General features: G+C 29.6%; 1 protein-coding gene across 1 annotated transcript; it reads left to right on the top strand.

Annotated features, from left to right (window-relative positions):
* Window positions 1-5449: 5449 nt before the first annotated feature.
* LOC120351584 lies at window positions 5450-6415 on the top strand. The gene has a single exon (XM_039429427.1). It carries the CDS (start codon window positions 5450-5452, stop codon window positions 6413-6415), a length of 966 nt encoding a protein of 321 aa, XP_039285361.1.
* Window positions 6416-20875: the final 14460 nt, after the last annotated feature.

The following is a 20875-nucleotide window of genomic DNA, read 5'->3' as shown; positions in this document are numbered from 1 at the left end:
TCTAATTCAAAGTAATATTTGATTCAGATGTCCATATTCCTTTTTCCATTTTCTCATAAACCTATTTTACTTTGATCTTCTAGCCTCATTTAATGCTGACTTACATTGCAGTCATTACACGCTCCACATGAACTGGTGTGATGATAGAAACATTAGCAGTAAAGCCTGGTCACGGAGAGAACAATAATTTGTAGATGTATCAGTGACATGTAATGATGATTGATAACACTACAAAGCTGGATGATTAGAGGCTCTAGATGTGACTCGGCCTAGTGACTGACACAGCCAAGAGCTGTGACAAATGGCATTGCATATCGGTAATGGCTAGCTGAGTGGGAGAGAGCTGTTCCTACTAGGTAGATGAACGTTGGAGAGAGAAAGAGAAAATAAGAGACAATGAGGTTAAGGCTCGCAAGGGAAGTGCTGGAATTGGTCAGTGCCTAATTAGTTTTACTTGTATAGGAAAAATCGAACTCATGTGCAATGGATGTGCATGATAAACAAGGCAATCAATTTTGTTAATACACTATATTGTATCATGTGTCTATCTTCTGTTTTACCCCGGATATCTTATGTTTTCATTTCCCGCCTCTTTTTCAAATCCTATGTTTTCAAAAATAGTATGCTCTTGGGAAAAAACATAATTATGTTTGAAGCATTCTATAGTAAGTTTACAAAACATTCCATGTTTTTGCTCTTTATTGGAATGTTAGTTGACTACTTGATAACAGTCAATACAGATTCAAAGAGATTAAGTATTTCCTTCAATTTATTAATTATCAGAAATAGGCCAACTGGAATCGCAGAATCAATACTCTTTGAGATCAGATTATCACATCGTCACATCCATCAGTTGGTAGCTCTGCAATCTATTCGAAAGTAAGGCATCCCTTCGTTCACTTGATCGATAAGAATTCAGTTTTCACGTCTACTTATTCATTGTAAAAACAAGTGATTCATATTCACACCACTGTCCAAAATTAGTTTTCCGTAATTCCAACAAATAGATGGTTTGATAAGTTGAAATCTTTCTACTCAAGTTTCCGATATTGATTTGATAAATACAACTGACTTAGTTACCATAGTTTGTTATCCCTTGTTGAATCTCATTTCATCACTAGAGTTCAATAAAATTTTGTCAATTAAATTGAAATAGAAAATACCGGTATTCAGATCAAAATAAAGGCTTCAATTGACAGAATTGAACTTCAGTGTGGAACATGATAAAATGGGTTTTAATAAGGAATAACACACTATGGTAACTGAGACAGATGTATTTATCATATCAGATATTGATGATACCGAAGCAAATCAGTTTAAAACATACTACCCCGTGCAGTGATACAGAGTTGATCAAGAGTTGAGACAGACCAGAGGCCAGAGTTGATCCAATTCAGAGATGACAACAGAAAGGTAACTGTCGTTTGTTATGTGATGCACCTGTGGAATGCTTGAAATGAGAATTTCCGCTGCTACCTCCGATTCGAATGCAGTCGAACTTTAGTTACAGTAGTCGGGAACTTTGGACGCGAATGAGTTTGGCGCGGCGATCAGGGAGGATGCTCGATTCCCGACCCCCGGATGTCTGATTCCCGTATGTCTGAATACGGCATTTGCACTTACCACGGTACCACGGTGAACGTAAGTGGCCCTTCTAGTGAGCTGCAAACGTCAGTAGTTCAAACTTTGTTATTATTGAGTTCGATCCGGCGAACAATTTGTTGGCACTTGAGTGCACTCGCGCTCTGTACATGATTGAAGAGAGAGAGAAAGAAAAAAAATAAAGGGAGCGAGACTGAGAAGGCAAGAGAGTGAGTACTAGTGAGTGTGAGGATGGGTTGATAGAGAGCTTTTGGACTCCTCTTTGTCGATTGAACTCTAGCTCTATCGTCATCCCGCGACTTCCTCATATGACTCTGTAATTGATTGAGGTCCAAGTGCACTATATCTCACAAGCTATCACACATTGATGGGTGGGTTCAGTTACAAATATATAACTACAAGAAACTCGCCAATGAGTCTACAACATTCATCGACCCTGTATTCTTCTCAACATGATTGATACAGAATAGAGAAATCAGGGGCGCCATTTAGGGGTGGCAGGGGGCCTAGGCCCCCCCCAAGGATCAGGAAAATTATTAAAATGCGGGTCTATCTACCCGAATCCTTAGAATCTCATACTGATTTGATAGGTACTCTTTTAAACAACAATAGTATAATTCCTTCTACAGTATCAACAATGTAGCAAAATTGCCTTGAAAATATGGCTACTGGTACGGAGTAATAAAGAATATATTTTCTCTGTGTTAAAGATGAAGCTTAAATAGAGAATGGGTACAATTATTGATCAGGGCACAATAAGTTAGTGAGTTATTGCATAAATTTCAACGTGAGAATTAACAAGTTGCAAGATGTCACAGTGAAAGCAAAAGAAAGGGCACAATCAGACAATCAAAAAATGTATGTAAAGAGTTGGTGAATTATGGGAACAGCTTAATGTTTCTTTAGCTTTCTAACTGAAAGTTATTTTCCAATTAGAATATGATCCCAAATGAAATTGTTGAAATTCTCATTGTAAAAAATGTAAAAAAATGACATTTTTTGTCATTTATCTAACAGAAAAATGTATTTGTTTCCATGATTTTTAAGAAATCTGTTTCAGTGTATTCCTACTTTAGGGCCTCTCTGTAGGCCTATATTTCTAATAAATATTCCATGATTTAATAGCTAATAATGTATATGTTTGTATTGATACTTCAAACACATTTGTATAAAACTGGAAAAAATGAAGCATATATAATAACATCTTCGAATGTAATATATATGGGAAAAACCCAGGACCCTCTATCTTTTGGGGGTATTCCTCCCCCCCCCTCATACCTCATCGGTTTTCGCCCCCCCCCCTAGCAGTTTGGTGAAATTGCGCCAGTGAGAGAAATGCACAACAAACCAATGATTGTGCTTGGAATTGATTTACCAATATTTATAGCACTTGAGTTGAATACTCAATCATTACTTTTGCTGTCAAGATCCATCTTCCAATTACTGTATTGTTTGAAATGGAATACCCACCATTTGAAACAGCCTTGAAGCGAACTTCTCACTAACAGACTGTGTCAGACTGGCCTGACCTGGTTCACTCATATCCAATCTAGTAATGTGTACGATGCCTAATATTGATGTGTGTGTAGTCGTAGTGGTAATGGTGGGCCTTGGTAACAAGGTAGATTGAGTCGGGCCCCATTACTTGCAAACACATCAAATTGATGTATGTAATGATGCTATGTTGAGGATGGCGATGCACCATTCGTATGCACAACATTCGCTTGTTCGGTTACACTGTGTATCACCAATCTGGTCCGATTCCCACTAACTGTTCTAATACCAAACATAAATAACACAATGTTTGTGGTGCTAATGCGTTTCTGGTTCTATACTGATGATATTTATTAGCCTTCTTGAAAAAAAAACCTTCCAATATTCCTACCTCAATTGAAATCCACTTAATGATAAGCATATTACTAATTCGACACTTTAATAATAAGTCATTGACGTTGACCCCTCCTTTCTCACCATCACGCTTTGAAGGATATCAATCGCGTTGATAGATTTGAAAGTTGCTGATTCCATTGAAAATTATTTGATCATCACCTGACTATCTACTAGTCTACTATCTACTATCTACTATCTATCTTACTAGTCAGTTCAATGGAATCCAATTTCTTTTTCATTAAATTTGTGATCGATAAAGAATAAAAATTCATGATAATCTCCATAATAATTGTATTAATAGGAAGTTTGCAATAGTATTAATATGATCTCCAGTGAAATCGATCCATTATAGAAGGGAGAAAATAGGTACTTTGAAAGTTGCAGAATACTAATATTTTATTACCTGCAATCGACATGGAAGACTTATAAGATATTGATAACTGATGTTAACATGGAGGAAAGGAATATAAATCAAGTTTATAATTTCTTGAGAAAATGTAAATTCGATGATTGACCGAGTGAAGAGAGGTCTAAGATTCAAGTCCACGGTTTGGCATTTCTCTTAATGTTTAAATGTTTAAATGTCTAAATGTTTAAATGTTTAAATGTTTAAATGTTTAAATGTTTAATGTTTAAATGTTTAAATGTTTAAATGTTTAAATGTTTAAAATGTTTAAATGTTTAAATGTTTAAATGTTTAAATGTTTAAATGTTTAAATGTTTAAATGTTTATGTTTAAATGTTTAAATGTTTAAATGTTCAAATGTTTAAATGTTTAAATGTTTAAATGTTTAAATGTTTAAATGTTTAAATGTTTAAATGTTTAAATGTTCAAATGTTTAAATGTTTAAATGTTTAATGTTTAAATGTTTAAATTTTAAATGTTTAAATGTTTAAATGTTTAAATGTTTAAATGTTTAAATGTTTAAATGTTTAAAATGTTTAAATGTTTAAATGTTTAAATGTTTAAATGTTTAATGTTTAAATGTTTAAATGTTTAAATGTTTAAATTTTAAATGTTTAAATGTTTAATGTTTAAATGTTTAAATGTTTAAATGTTTAAATGTTTAAATGTTTAAATGTTTAAATGTTTAAATGTTAAATGTTTAAATGTTTAAATGTTTAAATGTTTAAATGTTTAAATGTTTAAATGTTTAAATGTTTAAATGTTCAAATGTTTAAATGTTTAAATGTTTAATGTTTAAATGTTTAAATTTTAAATGTTTAAATGTTTAAATGTTTAAATGTTTAAATGTTTAAATGTTTAAATGTTTAAAATGTTTAAATGTTTAAATGTTTAAATGTTTAAATGTTTAATGTTTAAATGTTTAAATGTTTAAATGTTTAAATTTTAAATGTTTAAATGTTTAATGTTTAAATGTTTAAATGTTTAAATGTTTAAATGTTTAAATGTTTAAATGTTTAAATGTTTAAATGTTAAATGTTTAAATGTTTAAATGTTTAAATGTTTAAATGTTTAAATGTTTAAATGTTTAAATGTTTAAATGTTAAATGTTTAATGTTTAAATGTTTAAATGTTTAAATGTTTAAATGTTTAAATGTTTAAATGTTTAAATGTTTAAATGTTTAAATGTTTAAATGTTTAAATGTTTAAATGTTTAAATGTTTAAATGTTTAAATGTTTAATGTTTAATGTTTAAATGTTTAAATGTTTAAATGTTTAAATGTTTAATGTTTAAATGTTTAAATGTTTAATGTTTAATGTTTGAATGTTTAAATGTTAAATGTTTAAATGTTGCGCATTTACGGCGAAATGCCGTAAATTCAGTATCAGTTTGAACTTCGAGCAGAAAGCATCGTTTGTTTTCGCTCCGTTATCGCTAAAATCCTACCGGCAATAGTGAACCAGTGAATTCGGGCGCGATTTGATTTTGCTTGTGTTTCGCCTTGACTTTATACTGTTTGTATGGAAAGTAATTAAATTTCAACTATTAAAATGTCGTGTAAAATCTGTTTTAAGTCGGTGCGAAGCGGTCATAACTTTGATAAGGTTGCTTGTGGCGTGTGTTCGGGACTAGTGCATACAACCTGCGCTGGACTTGATGCTAATGACGTTAAATATATGACGGACAATAACCAAATTTGGCGCTGTAGGGAGTGTAACTTGGAGCGACGAAAAAGTATGTCGAGTGAGGCGCCGGTGACAACCGTTTCAGTGTCGTCATTATCCGATGTAATCTCATTACTCAGAAAAATAGAGACTGATTTGGGAAATTCACTGGAGGCGTGTCATGCGGAGATTAAGGAGCTGAAGGAAAAACAGGAGACTCGTAACGAGAAATTTGAAACCTGTCTTAACACTATCGAGACTTTAACTAGGAGAGTCGTGAGTTTAGAAAAGGAGAACATTCAATTGAAGGAGCGTGTAGAAGATTTGGAACAGTATTCCAGAGTTAATATGGTCGAGATACGGGGCCTGCCTCAGCAAACTAACGAAAACCTCACCTCGATGGTTTGTAGTATATCTGGTGCTCTCGGCTGTCAGATCACGGAGGATTCCATCGACACATGTCACCGAATAGGTCGTGCTGGACCAGAGGGGGCGGCTCCAGTTGTCGTCAAATTCGTCAGGAGAACCGACAAAAACGCGCTGCTTCAAAAGAGGAGAGTTAAGCGTGACTTTTCAAGCAGACACATCGGCGGTAACACGGATCAACCGATCTACATCAATGAATGTCTATCACCATCAAGGAGGAAACTTTTCTCATTGGCCAGATCTGCACATAAAGAGCATCGATTTCGATTCCTATGGGTGAGAGACTGTAAAATTTTAATAAGAAAAAAGGAAGGTAGCCCAGTGATTGAACTCAAGTCAGTCGAACAACTAGAAAACTTGATAGCTCAAAGCCCATTGCCAATAATCAATGCTGATAAAAGTACTGAAAGCACCTCGAATGATTAACTTAGAAGATTTTGCGTTTAATTCAACTCTATTTAATATCGCTAGAGAATTTTTCATGAATTATATGAGCGATATAAGCAGCATTGAATTGGTTAGGGAATTGGTTAGGGCTTTACAGAATGTTAATAAATTATTAATTTGTCAATTTTCATTTAGGTCTGACTTGTTTTTTCTGTTTTTGCATATTTTTTCAGCTAAGAAGATCTCTTTCTCCCTCTGTTTAATTCTATTTAACGCGTTTAACTACATAATTGAAAATTGTTATCAACTGGTTCATATTGTATATAGATACCAAGCTAATATTGCGGTTGCTTTGATCACTTTGCAATCACTTTTTATTCATAATGGTAGTTTATGTAGTCAGCATATTCTTCCCATGACGTATAATTTCACAAGATGTATTAGTATTGAGTTCATACGGCGCTTTCCAGTGTATTGCCCAAATACTATACATTAGCGATATGAAAAGGTTTTGCAAAATAATTAAGTTTTCAGGTGAATCAATTACCGTGACGCTTCATAGGCTTGTTTTTGTTATCAAACTACCTATTGTATAATAAATCTTGTAACGTACAATGACTGAACTAAGTAACGATATATTTAATTACACTCAGCATAACAACATTGTAATTGTACAACAAAATATTCGTAGTCTTAGAGCTAATTTTGATGCTTTCAGCCTCCAACTCGAAGTTTTAGAAAGGATACCAGACATAATAATTTTAACCGAGATATGGGTTGACGAAAATGAGATAAGCCAGTATTATTTGACTAATTATGAGGTTCATTTTAAGTGTAATAATTCAAATAGAGCAGGAGGAGTGGCAGTGTATGTATCGGATAGGCTGTCTTGTGTTGGTCTTAATGATTGCAATATGATTACAGCAGATTGCAAGCACTTAGTGTTATCGTTATCTCACACAAAAATCGACTTACTGGCTATCTACAGATACCATAACTTTTCCGAAGAAGCGTTTACTAGAGAACTGGTCACTTCGATAAAGCTTATCAAGAACTCTAATTTAATTATTAAAGGTGACATGAACCTCAACATCCTGGAACAAAATAGGAACTCTGATTCTTATTTATTAACATGGCTAGTCTCGGATTTAAATCCCTAATCAATGAACCCACTCGTGTCACTAACACTTCCAAAACTTGCATTGACCACGCATTCGTTAGAGACAAAATTAATAGTAGACTAAGTTATAGTTCTAAAGTTATTCAGACATCTATAACTGATCATTGGATGACTGTCCTTTGCATAAAAATGAATGAAAGGGAAATCTATCAAAAATTAAATGAGTCTAAAAGAGTAGAAGAAACTAAATTTATAGCACTGATAGAAAACGTGGATTGGAGTGACATATTTTTATGTCCTAACGTTTCACAAGCTGTAGAGAAATTTATTTACAAAATTAAATGTTGTATTGATCAATCTTATAGTACACAAAAAAATAATAAAAACTTTTAAAACCATGGATGAATGTAGAGCTAAAACATGAAATTGATAAGAAGAATAGATTGTATAAATTGTATAGGCAACAGCCAGAAAATACTAATCTTAAGCGTGAATTTAACATACAAAGAAATAACTTAATAAACAATAAGATTTAAAAAACAGGCATATTACTCTGCTGAACTTGAAAAGAATATGACTAACAGCAAAAAACAATGGGCAACAATTAAAGACTTGACTGGTGAGAAGAAGATTAATAAATCTATAACACTCAGCGATGAAGCAGGGTCCCTAATAACATGTGATAATGAAGTAGCACGAATGTTTAATGATCACTTTTGCACTATAGCTGATGGTTTAAGAGAACAAATTATGTGTGATAATAATCAAATAAATAATGCATTCAAGAAGTATGAGAAAAATTTCCAAAGCAATAGAATAATTAATTCGATCTTTTTCTACCCGACGACCGAAGTGGAGATCTTGAACATCATATCAGAACTCCAAAATAATAAATCACCAGGATACGACAATATAACACCATCACTAATAAAATCTATAGCACACTATATCATTGATGTCCTAGTATTTATATTTAACCTAAGTTTAAGTACGGGTGAATTTCCTGCGGAGTTTAAAAAAGCTGTAGTTATTCCCTTATTTAAAAAAATAACAGAATGCAGGCTACAAATTATAGACCAATTTCGTTGTTGTCAGTATTTTCTAAAATACTCGAGAAAATTGTTAAGAGCCGGGTCACGAATTTCCTGGAACAGCACAACTTCTTTAGCAAAAACCAATATGGCTTTCAGAGCAGGCTTAATACAGGTTCAGCAATCATGAAACTGATGTCAGGGGTATATGATAGTATCAACGAAAGAAAGTCATGTGCTGCATTGTTTGTTGACGTCATGAAAGCCTATGATATGGTTGACCATGATATTTTATTAGATAATATGTATCGAGCAGGAATAAGAGGCATTGCACACAAATGGTTCAGATCCTACCTCACTGGTAGACTGCAGCAAACTAAGGTTAATAGCAGTGTAGTCAGTGATTTTAGTGAATTGAAAATTGGAATACCACAGGGATCAGTGTTATCGGGTTTACTTTTTTTAATCTATGTGAATAACTTATGTAATGGTACTTTCAAGGGAAACTTGGTTGCATTTGCTGACGACACTGCACTCCTTTATAAATCAAATTCATTAGCTGAACTACAAGAAGACATGCAGAACGACGTCAATGCACTTAGATGGTGGTTCACTCGGAATATGATGGTAATGAGTCCTAAAACAAAATTTATCATATTCAAACTAAGAAAAGATGTCCAATTTCCCTCCCCACTCAAGTACCATAACATCAAATGCTCCTTACTTGCTGACTGCGATTGCATGGACCTTGAACAGGTCAAGAGCATGAAGTACCTGGGTGTGTGGGTGGATAATAGAATCAGTTGGCATGAACACACAAGATATGTCAAGAAAAATTGTTGAAATATGTAAGGATATTTTATCTTCTTAGGACTGTTTGTAATGCGGAACTGATGAGAAGGATCTACTTCGCTCTCATTAACTCGAATTTTGAGTATGGCCTGGAAGTTTGGGGGGAGCATATAAGGCAGCTTTACAACCAATAATTATCCTACAGAAATCATTCATAAGAATTATGTCTTATAGAAGTAGATATGATCACTCTGCACCGGCTTTCAATGAACTCAGAATACTGCCAATCAGAAACTTGTATATCTATAAAACACTAAAGCTTTTTTCGATCGGAGTGGAGAAATGCGGTTGATTAATACGCGCAGGGTTGGGAGGAATCAGCTAGATGTGCAAGTCCCTAAACCAAACCTATCTATTTTTAAAAAATTCTTCTCTTACCTGGCACCAACATTTTTTAACAAGCTCCCTGTTATATAAGAGGATGTAGGCAGAAGACATCCTTCTGTAGTTTATTGCACAAACACCTGATTCACGAAGATGTATCAAAGTATTATGACAACATTGTGTAGTAGAGCTGCAGGGTACATTATGACTGCACTAATCAAAAATTAAAAGGTACAAAATTGTTATAATCTACTCTAACAATAATGTTTTTCTAATGGCTGTTAAGCATAAAAATCTATTGAACTTGTAATACTATATGTTTAAATGTTTAAATTTTTAAATTTTTAATGTTTAATGTTTGAATGTTTAAATGTTTATGTTTAAATGTTTAAATGTTTAATGTTTGAATGTTTAATGTTTAAATGTTTAATGTTCAAATGTTTGAATGTTTAAATGTTTAAATGTTTAAATTATTAAATGTTTAAATGTTTAAATGTTTAAATGTTTAAATGTTTAATGTTTAATGTTTAAATGTTTAAATGTTTAAATGTTTAAATTTTCAATGTTTAAATGTTTGAATGTTTAATGTTTAAATTTTAAATGTTTAAATGTTTAAATGTTTAAATGTTCAAATTTTTAAATGTTTAAATGTTTAAATGTTCAAATGTTTAAATGTTTAAATGTTTAAATGTTTAAATGTTTAATGTTTGAATGTTCAAATGTTTAAATGTATAAATGTTTAAATGTTTGAATGTTTAAATTTTCAATGTTTAAATGTTAGAATGTTTGAATGTGTTAATGTTTAAATGTTTAAATGTTTAGATGTTTAAATGTTTAAATGTTTAAATGTTTAAATGTTTAAATGTTTAAATGTTTAAATGTTTAAATGTTTAAATGTTTAAATGTTTAAATGTTTAAATTTTCAAATGTTTAAATGTTTAAATTTTAAATGTTTAATGTTTAAATGTTTAAATGTTTAAATTTTAAATGTTTAAATTTTAAATGTTTAAATGTTTAAATGTTTAAATGTTTAAATGTTTAAATGTTTAATGTTTAAATGTTTAAATGTTTAAATGTTTAAATGTTCAATGTTAAATGTTTAAATGTTTAAATGTTTAAATTTTTAATGTTTAAATGTTTAAATGTTTAAATGTTTAAATGTTTAAATGTTTAAATGTTTAATGTTTAAATGTTTAAATGTTTAAATGTTTAATGTTTAAATGTTTAAATGTTCAAATGTTTTCGCCCCACTTGGATGTAATGAGCTGGTTTTCGTGCATCATATGAAGGCCGAAAATGATTGTTTTCTGATCAGGCCGGTAAAATTTTTACGGCCCTAGGGCTGTAAAATAACCTTGAAGTCAGCTTATTCTGATTTGATGTGAACGTGTTTACAAAATAGTTTATGAAACGGATTCAGTTCATACTTCTAAAATTGAATAAAGTATTTTGCAATAAGATACTATTATTTTATTGGATGAATGAAATACAAACAAGATATTATAAATTTTTCAAATTCAATATTCAGAGTATAATTGAATCTAACCTCTAACCTCATAGTACTGCGTTTATCACGAAACCTGGTGGATAATTTTGGAACTACTTGGGCAAATCCTTGTGCTGAAGGATTTAACAAATAGTTTATAAAATTTGATCAGTTTATGCTTCTAGAATTACATACAGTATTCTGCTATGAGGTACTATCATTTTATTTGGATGAATGGAATACAGATAAGATATATTATAAACTATTCAAATTCGATTTTCAGAGGATAGAACTTCTAACCTAAACTTCTGCAGTCGACGACAACAAGCATTGTTAACGTTGACATTCAGATGGCCAAATTTCAAGTGTGCTAAAACAGCTGATCAAAAAACTTAACATTATTTGTGTTTATTGTTTAAGAATCAGAACATTCATAATAATATCATCTTATTGTCATTTGATAGATTAAAGAAGTACAAACTCAACCTCCCACATTAAAACATAGTTTAACATAATCTTTTAGGTTATTTAGACAAATCAGTAAAAAATAAAAATAATTGGACAATTTCCTGATATTCAGATTACCTCAGATTTGCTAGAGCTATGATCTTCCAGTTTTGCTCTCGGAAGTGCTTAATAAACAATATTATTCTCATATATTTATATTGTTTTATTTTTTTGTGTGGCAAAAAATAGCGTTCGCACCATGGGCAAAAATGTGTTTCTGGCTCTCAATCTTTTCTAGTCCTCGGCCTACGGCCTCGAACTTGAAAACCGATTTCGAGCCAGAAAGTATCATTTTCGGCCCTAGGTGCAAAATATACTATTAAATGTTTAAATGTTCAAATGTTTGAATGTTTAAATGTTTAAATGTTTAAATTATTAAATGTTTAAATGTTTAAATGTTTAAATGTTTAAATGTTTAAATGTTTAAAGTTTAAATGTTTAAATGTTTAAATGTTTAAATGTTTAAATGTTCAAATGTTTAAATGTTTGAATGTTTGAATGTTTAAATTTTAAATGTTTAAATGTTTAAATGTTTAAATGTTCAAATTTTTAAATGTTTAAATGTTAAATGTTCAAATGTTTAAATGTTTAAATGTTTAAATGTTTAAATGTTTAAATGTTTGAATGTTCAAATGTTTAAATGTATAAATGTTTAAATGTTTAAATGTTTGAATGTTTAAATTTTCAAATGTTTAAATGTTAGAATGTTTGAATGTGTTAATGTTTAAATGTTTAAATGTTTAGATGTTTAAATGTTTAAATGTTTAAATGTTTAAATGTTTAATGTTTAAAGTTTAATGTTTAAATGTTTAAAGTTTAAATGTTTAAATGTTTAAATGTTAAATGTTTAAATTTTCAAATGTTTAAATGTTTAAATGTTTGAATGTGTTAATGTTTAAATGTTTAAATGTTTAAATTTTAAATGTTTAAATTTTAAATGTTTAAATGTTAAATGTTCAAATGTTTAAATGTTTAAATGTTTAAATGTTTAAATGTTTAAATGTTTAAATGTTTAAATGTTCAAATGTTTAAATGTTTAAATGTTTAAATGTTTAAATGTTTAAATGTTTAAATGTTTAAATGTTTAAATGTTTAAATGTTTAAATGTTTAAATGTTTAAATGTTTAAATGTTTAATGTTCAAATGTTTTCGCCCCACTTGGATGTAATGAGCTGGTTTTCGTGCATCATATGGAGGCCGAAAATGATTGTTCTCTGATCAGGCCGGTAAAATTTTTACGGCCCTAGGGCTGTAAAATAACCTTGAAGTCAGCTGATTCTGATTTGATGTGAACGTGTTTACAAAATAGTTTATGAAACGGATTCAGTTCATACTTCTAAAATTGAATAAAGTATTTTGCAATAAGATACTATTATTTATTTGGATGAATGAAATACAAACAAGATATTATAAATTTTTCAAATTCAATATTCAGAGTATAATTGAATCTAACCTCTAACCTCATAGTACTGCGTTATCACGAAACCTGGTGGATAATTTTGGAACTACTTGGGCAAATCCTTGTGCTGAAGGTTTTAACAAATAGTTTATAAAATTTGATCAGTTTATGCTTCTAGAATTAGATACAGTATTCTGCTATGAGGTACTATCATTTTATTTGGATGAATGGAATACAGATAAGATATATTATAAACTATTCAAATTCGATTTTCAGAGGATAGAACTTCTAACCTAAACTTCTGCAGTCGACGACAACAAGCATTGTTAACGTTGACATTCAGATGGCCAAATTTCAAGTGTGCTAAAACAGCTGATCAAAAAACTTAACATTATTTGTGTTTATTGTTTAAGAATCAGAACATTCATAATAATATCATCTTATTGTCATTTGATAGATTAAAGAAGTACAAACTCAACCTCCCACATTAAAACATAGTTTAACATAATCTTTTAGGTTATTTAGACAAATCAGTAAAAAATAAAAATAATTGGACAATTTCCTGATATTCAGATTACCTCAGATTTGCTAGAGCTATGATCTTCCAGTTTTGCTCTCGGAAGTGCTTAATAAACAATATTATTCTCATATATTTATATTGTTTTATTTTTTTGTGTGGCAAAAAATAGCGTTCGCACCATGGGCAAAATGTGTTTCTGGCTCTCAATCTTTTCTAGTCCTCGGCCTACGGCCTCGAACTTGAAAACCGATTTCGAGCCAGAAAGTATCATTTTCGGCCCTAGGTGCAAAATATACTATTAAATGTTTAAATGTTCAAATGTTTGAATGTTTAAATGTTAAATGTTTAAATTATTAAATGTTTAAATGTTTAAATGTTTAAATGTTTAATGTTTAAATGTTTAAATGTTTAAATTTTCAAATGTTTAAATGTTTGAATGTTAAATGTTTAAATTTTAAATGTTTAAATGTTTAAATGTTTAAATGTTCAAATTTTTAAATGTTTAAATGTTTAAATGTTAAATGTTTAAATGTTTAATGTTAAAATGTTTAATGTTTAAATGTTTGAATGTTCAAATGTTTAAATGTATAAATGTTTAAATGTTTAAATGTTTGAATGTTTAAATTTTCAAATGTTTAAATGTTTAAATGTTTAAAGTTTAAATGTTAAATGTTTAAATGTTTAAATGTTTAATGTTTAAATGTTTAAATGTTTAAATGTTTAAATGTTTAAATGTTTAAATGTTCAAATGTTTTCGCCCCACTTGGATGTAATGAGCTGGTTTTCGTGCATCATATGGAGGCCGAAAATGATTGTTCTCTGATCAGGCCGGTAGAATAACCTTGAAGTCAGCTTATTCTGATTTGATGTGAACGTGTTTACAAAATAGTTTATGAAACGGATTCAGTTCATACTTCTAAAATTGAATAAAGTATTTTGCAATAAGATACTATTATTTATTTGGATGAATGAAATACAAACAAGATATTATAAATTTTTCAAATTCAATATTCAGAGTATAATTGAATCTAACCTCTAACCTCATAGTACTGCGTTTATCACGAAACCTGGTGGATAATTTTGGAACTACTTGGGCAAATCCTTGTGCTGAAGGTTTTAACAAATAGTTTATAAAATTTGATCAGTTTATGCTTCTAGAATTAGATACAGTATTCTGCTATGAGGTACTATCATTTTATTTGGATGAATGAAATACAGATAAGATATATTATAAACTATTCAAATTCGATTTTCAGAGGATAGAACTTCTAACCTAAACTTCTGCAGTCGACGACAACAAGCATTGTTAACGTTGACATTCAGATTGGCCAAATTTCAAGTGTGCTAAAACAGCTGATCAAAAAACTTTACATTATTTGTGTTTATTGTTTAAGAATCAGAACATTCATAATAATATCATCTCATTGTCATTTGATAGATTAAAAAAGTATAAACTCAACCTCCCACATTAAAACATAGTTTAACATAATCTTTTAGGTTATTTAGACAAATCAGAAAAAATAAAAATAATTGGACAATTTCCTGATATTCAGATTACCTCAGATTTGCTAGAGCTATGATCTTCCAGTTTTGCTCTCGGAAGTGCCTAATAAACAATATTATTCTCATATATTTATATTGTTTTATTTTTTTGTGTGGCAAAAAATAGTGTTCGCTCCAAGGGCAAAAATGTGTTTCTGGCTCTCAATCTTTTCTAGTCCTCGGCCTACGGCCTCAGACTTGAAAACCGATTTCGAGCCAGAAAAGTATCATTTTCGGCCCTAGGTGCGAAATATACTATTAAATGTTTAAATGTTCAAATGTTTGAATGTTTAAATGTTTAAATGTTTAAATTATTAAATGTTTAAATGTTTAAATGTTTAAATGTTTAAATGTTTAATGTTTAAATGTTTAAATGTTAAATGTTTAAATGTTTAAATGTTTAAATGTTTAAATGTTTAAATGTTTAAATGTTTAATGTTTAAATTTTAAATGTTTAAATTTTAAATGTTTAAATGTTTAAATTTTAAATGTTTAAATGTTTAAATGTTGAATGTTTAAATGTTTAAATGTTTAAATGTTTAATGTTTAATGTTTGAATGTTTAAATGTTTAAATGTTTAAATGTTCAAATGTTTGAATGTTTAAATGTTTAAATGTTTAAATTATTAAATGTTTAAATGTTTAATGTTTAAATGTTTAAATGTTTAAATGTTTAATGTTTAAATTTTCAAATGTTTAAATGTTTGAATGTTTGAATGTTTAAATTTTAAATGTTTAAATGTTTAAATGTTAAAATGTTCAAATTTTTAAATGTTTAAATGTTTAAATGTTGAATGTTTGAATGTTTAAATGTTTAAATGTTTAAATGTTTAAATGTTTGAATGTTCAAATGTTTAAATGTATAAATGTTTAAATGTTTAAATGTTTGAATGTTTAAATTTTCAAATGTTTAAATGTTAGAATGTTTGAATGTGTTAATGTTTAAATGTTTAAATGTTTAGATGTTTAAATGTTTAAATGTTTAAATGTTTAAATGTTTAATGTTTAAAGTTTAAATGTTTAATGTTTAAATGTTAAATGTTTAAATGTTTAAATGTTTAAATTTTCAAATGTTTAAATGTTTAAATGTTTGAATGTGTTAATGTTTAAATGTTTAAATGTTTAAATTTTAAATGTTTAATTTTTAAATGTTTAAATGTTTAAATGTTCAAATGTTTAAATGTTTAAATGTTTAAATGTTTAAATGTTTAAATGTTTAAATGTTTAAATGTTCAAATGTTAAATGTTTAATGTTTAAATGTTTAAATGTTTAAATGTTTAAATGTTTAAATGTTTAAATGTTTAAATGTTTAAATGTTTAAATGTTTAAATGTTTAAATGTTTAAATGTTTAAATGTTCAAATGTTTTCGCCCCACTTGGATGTAATGAGCTGGTTTTCGTGCATCATATGAAGGCCGAAAATGATTGTTTTCTGATCAGGCCGGTAAAATTTTTACGGCCCTAGGGCTGTAAAATAACCTTGAAGTCAGCTTATTCTGATTTGATGTGAACGTGTTTACAAAATAGTTTATGAAACGGATTCAGTTCATACTTCTAAAATTGAATAAAGTATTTTGCAATAAGATACTATTATTTTATTTGGATGAATGAAATACAAACAAGATATTATAAATTTTTCAAATTCAATATTCAGAGTATAATTGAATCTAACCTCTAACCTCATAGTACTGCGTTTATCACGAAACCTGGTGGATAATTTTGGAACTACTTGGGCAAATCCTTGTGCTGAAGGATTTAACAAATAGTTTATAAAATTTGATCAGTTTATGCTTCTAGAATTACATACAGTATTCTGCTATGAGGTACTATCATTTTATTTGGATGAATGGAATACAGATAAGATATATTATAAACTATTCAAATTCGATTTTCAGAGGATAGAACTTCTAACCTAAACTTCTGCAGTCGACGACAACAAGCATTGTTAACGTTGACATTCAGATGGCCAAATTTCAAGTGTGCTAAAACAGCTGATCAAAAAACTTAACATTATTTGTGTTTATTGTTAAGAATCAGAACATTCATAATAATATCATCTTATTGTCATTTGATAGATTAAAGAAGTACAAACTCAACCTCCCACATTAAAACATAGTTTAACATAATCTTTTAGGTTATTTAGACAAATCAGTAAAAAATAAAAATAATTGGACAATTTCCTGATATTCAGATTACCTCAGATTTGCTAGAGCTATGATCTTCCAGTTTTGCTCTCGGAAGTGCTTAATAAACAATATTATTCTCATATATTTATATTGTTTTATTTTTTTGTGTGGCAAAAAATAGCGTTCGCACCACGGGCAAAAATGTGTTTCTGGCTCTCAATCTTTTCTAGTCCTCGGCCTACGGCCTCGAACTTGAAAACCGATTTCGAGCCAGAAAGTATCATTTTCGGCCCTAGGTGCAAAATATACTATTAAATGTTTAAATGTTCAAATGTTGAATGTTTAAATGTTTAAATGTTTAAATTATTAAATGTTTAAATGTTTAAATGTTAAATGTTTAAATGTTTAATGTTTAAATGTTTAAATTTTCAAATGTTTAAATGTTTGAATGTTTGAATGTTTAAATTTTAAATGTTTAAATGTTTAAATGTTTAAATGTTCAAATTTTTAAATGTTTAAATGTTTAAATGTTCAAATGTTTAAATGTTTAATGTTAAATGTTTAATGTTAAATGTTAAATGTTCAAATGTTTAAATGTTTAAATGTTTAAATGTTCAAATGTTTAAATGTTCAAATGTTTAAATGTTAAATGTTAAATGTTCAAATGTTTAAATGTTAAATGTTCAAATGTTTAAATGTTTAATGTTTAAATGTTAAATGTTTAAAGTTTAAATGTTAAATGTTTGAATGTTTAAATGTTTGAATGTTTAAATGTTTAATGTTTAATGTTTAAATGTTTAATGTTAAATGTTAAATGTTCAAATGTTTAAATGTTTAAAGTTTAAATGTTTAAAGTTTAAATGTTAAATGTTAAATGTTTAATGTTAAATGTTAAATGTTCAAATGTTTAAATGTTTAATGTTTAAATGTTAAATGTTAAATGTTCAAATGTTTAAATGTTTAAATTTTTAAATGTTAAATGTTCAAATGTTTAAATGTTCAAATGTTTAAATGTTCAAATGTTTAAATGTTCAAATGTTTAAATGCTTAAATGTTTAAATGTTTAAATGTTTAAATGTTGCGCATTTACGGCGAAATGCGGTAATGGATGTTTATGAAATTTGACAGGTATGTTCCTTTTTTATTGTGCGTCGACGTATATACAAGGTTTTTGGAAATTTTGCATTTCAAGGATAATATAAAAGGAAAAAGGAGCTTGCTTCATAACCCAATATTAGAGTAAAAATCAGACTATAGAATTATTCATCATAAATCAGCTGACAAGTGATTATTACACAGATGTGTGGAGAAGCCAGTCTATTGCTGTATTTCCATAAGGTCTATAGTTTCAATCAGGTACTTGTGGATGAGAATACTGCGTGAGGTCTACTGTTCACAGAACTACTAGTAATTCTTCATCAGCACCTCACATTAAAGACAAGAGTACAGTTGTGGATTAGCATCTATAATCCTACCCCAAATTGCACATTGTGATTGGGTAATGTTCTAATGGGAGAGCATTCTCAAAACAATAATTATAGTGTAGTCCATGCTACACATGATATCTCCTACAAATCTACATAGATACCTTGATTCACACTCTAACATCGGGGCACCGAGCTTTGCTCGTTATTTTTATTTATTGATGAACAGAACACAATTCTCTAAAATGATCGTGTTTATATTTCACAGCATGCTATACGTCATCTTATGAAGCTCGGGGATGCGATATTTTGATTTTTCTCATACTCACTTTTTTACTATCCACAGTTGTTTCAGCCAAGGATTAATTATCCTTTTAATGTTGTTCAGCGAGTTTTCCCAAGGATGAGACCTAGAGCAATCGAATCTTTATATCATAAACCTACTATGTTCCAAATTTCGTGAAAATCGTTAGAGCCGTTTTCGAGATCCGTTAAACATAAATAACCAGATATAAAAATAGCCAGATATAGAAATAACCAGATATATGAATACAGAAATTGCTCGCTTAATATAATAGGATTATGTCATATGTTGCGAATACAGTCTTACTAGAATCACAAACTTCTCAAACCCTTGGGGTCAGATGTTTCCACATCTATTTCAGATTTCATTGGTTAAAAAAGTTAGTATACATACTATTATAGCCAGTCATCTTTTAAGTCGGTAGAAATGTTTCATACCCGTTCAATATTTGAGCACAATAAATCCTATTTGAAAAAGTCCCAAATGAGGATTGTAACATCATAAGGAAGGGAGATAAATTTGAGAAGTAGAGGAAGAAGACACATACAGATAGTAGATAGCTGTGATTAGAGTCATCTAAAATATTGAAGATTTTCAGTTATCAGATTGATAGTTTGACACCTTGTGGGACCGGTCTCTCCCCTTGTGGGATATTGAATATTTTTCATGAATATAATACATAAAATGTGAGAATACAATAAAAGTATCATCCAACTTGAAGAATTGTTGAAAATGGTAATTGCAGCCATGTAAACAAAATTGAAAAGGACACCAGTTGTGATAGGATATAAATTAAGAGAAATGATATAGAGGCTTGTGAGGCGGCTGAAGTGGGCTTTGAGGGCTGAGGTGGCATTAAGGTGGCGAGAGCTGAGAGCTGCAAACGCCACAAACCCGGAATAAATTGGATTTTAATTGCAATTTATAGTTGTGTTGGATTCACAAAACTCGCCTAATTTCTGAAATTACACACGCCTCCTCCTCCACTGCACCGCACCCCCGGTCCAGTGTTTATATCACTTGTCGGGCCACAGCAGAGCTGAGCCTGGCACATTTTCCCTGCACCTTGTTGTCTAGCACCGATGTTGTCTACAAGCCTGTGGTTATTTACACATGCTCCATTCAATTAGTGGTACAGACCAGAATTCACCAGTAAACCGTATTATTACGGCCATCACAAAGTGAAATTAGTAGCTACCTTTCCTTCCTAGGCACAGAATAATCCTCGTCTAACTTTTGCCTGATTGTTATCTGTGATGGAGTGCCGGTCGCAACATTCAGCTAATCTTATTATCGTAAACCAATAAACCGATAGTTTGGGATTTATTTTCAAACCCTTTGCAACACTTTATGTACTTCAGAGCACTACTGGATTATTTCCTCAGGCTAACTACAAATGCTTCATCTCAATACTTCTTTTCACTCTCTTTTCTTTTCTCTTTTCATCGTATTTGTGTAAGTTTCTCTATTACTAATATTATTTTTAACTCTATTTTCAATATTGAAATTTTGATTATTATATCTACTTTTCTGTAGCTATATTTTTTTTCTTATCTCACTTTGTATCCATTGCTCTAGGCTTGAACTTAGAAATAATTGTCAAATAATCAAAAAGAATAGATGAATGAATAAATGCTCAGGCTACTCCTTGTCATCGTTATTATTATCTGTATCACCAATATTTCTCATCTCTCTTTTTAAAAAAGAGATAGGCTACAGATGAGGAATAGTTCTTCCTCTTCAATAGTTCTGTATATCCTGCTATCGTTTTTCAGTGAAGAGTTGAAGCCAATCTTTCAAATTTGAACTTCGAACTTGTGTGAATTATGACTATTATCATTATTATCCCAACTATATTACTTGT

Source organism: Nilaparvata lugens, chromosome 5 (assembly GCF_014356525.2).
Source record: "Nilaparvata lugens isolate BPH chromosome 5, ASM1435652v1, whole genome shotgun sequence".
Lineage (NCBI taxonomy): Eukaryota > Metazoa > Arthropoda > Insecta > Hemiptera > Delphacidae > Nilaparvata > Nilaparvata lugens.
The sequence above is the reverse complement of the archived record's forward strand: the minus strand, read 5'-3'. Positions and strand labels throughout refer to the sequence as shown.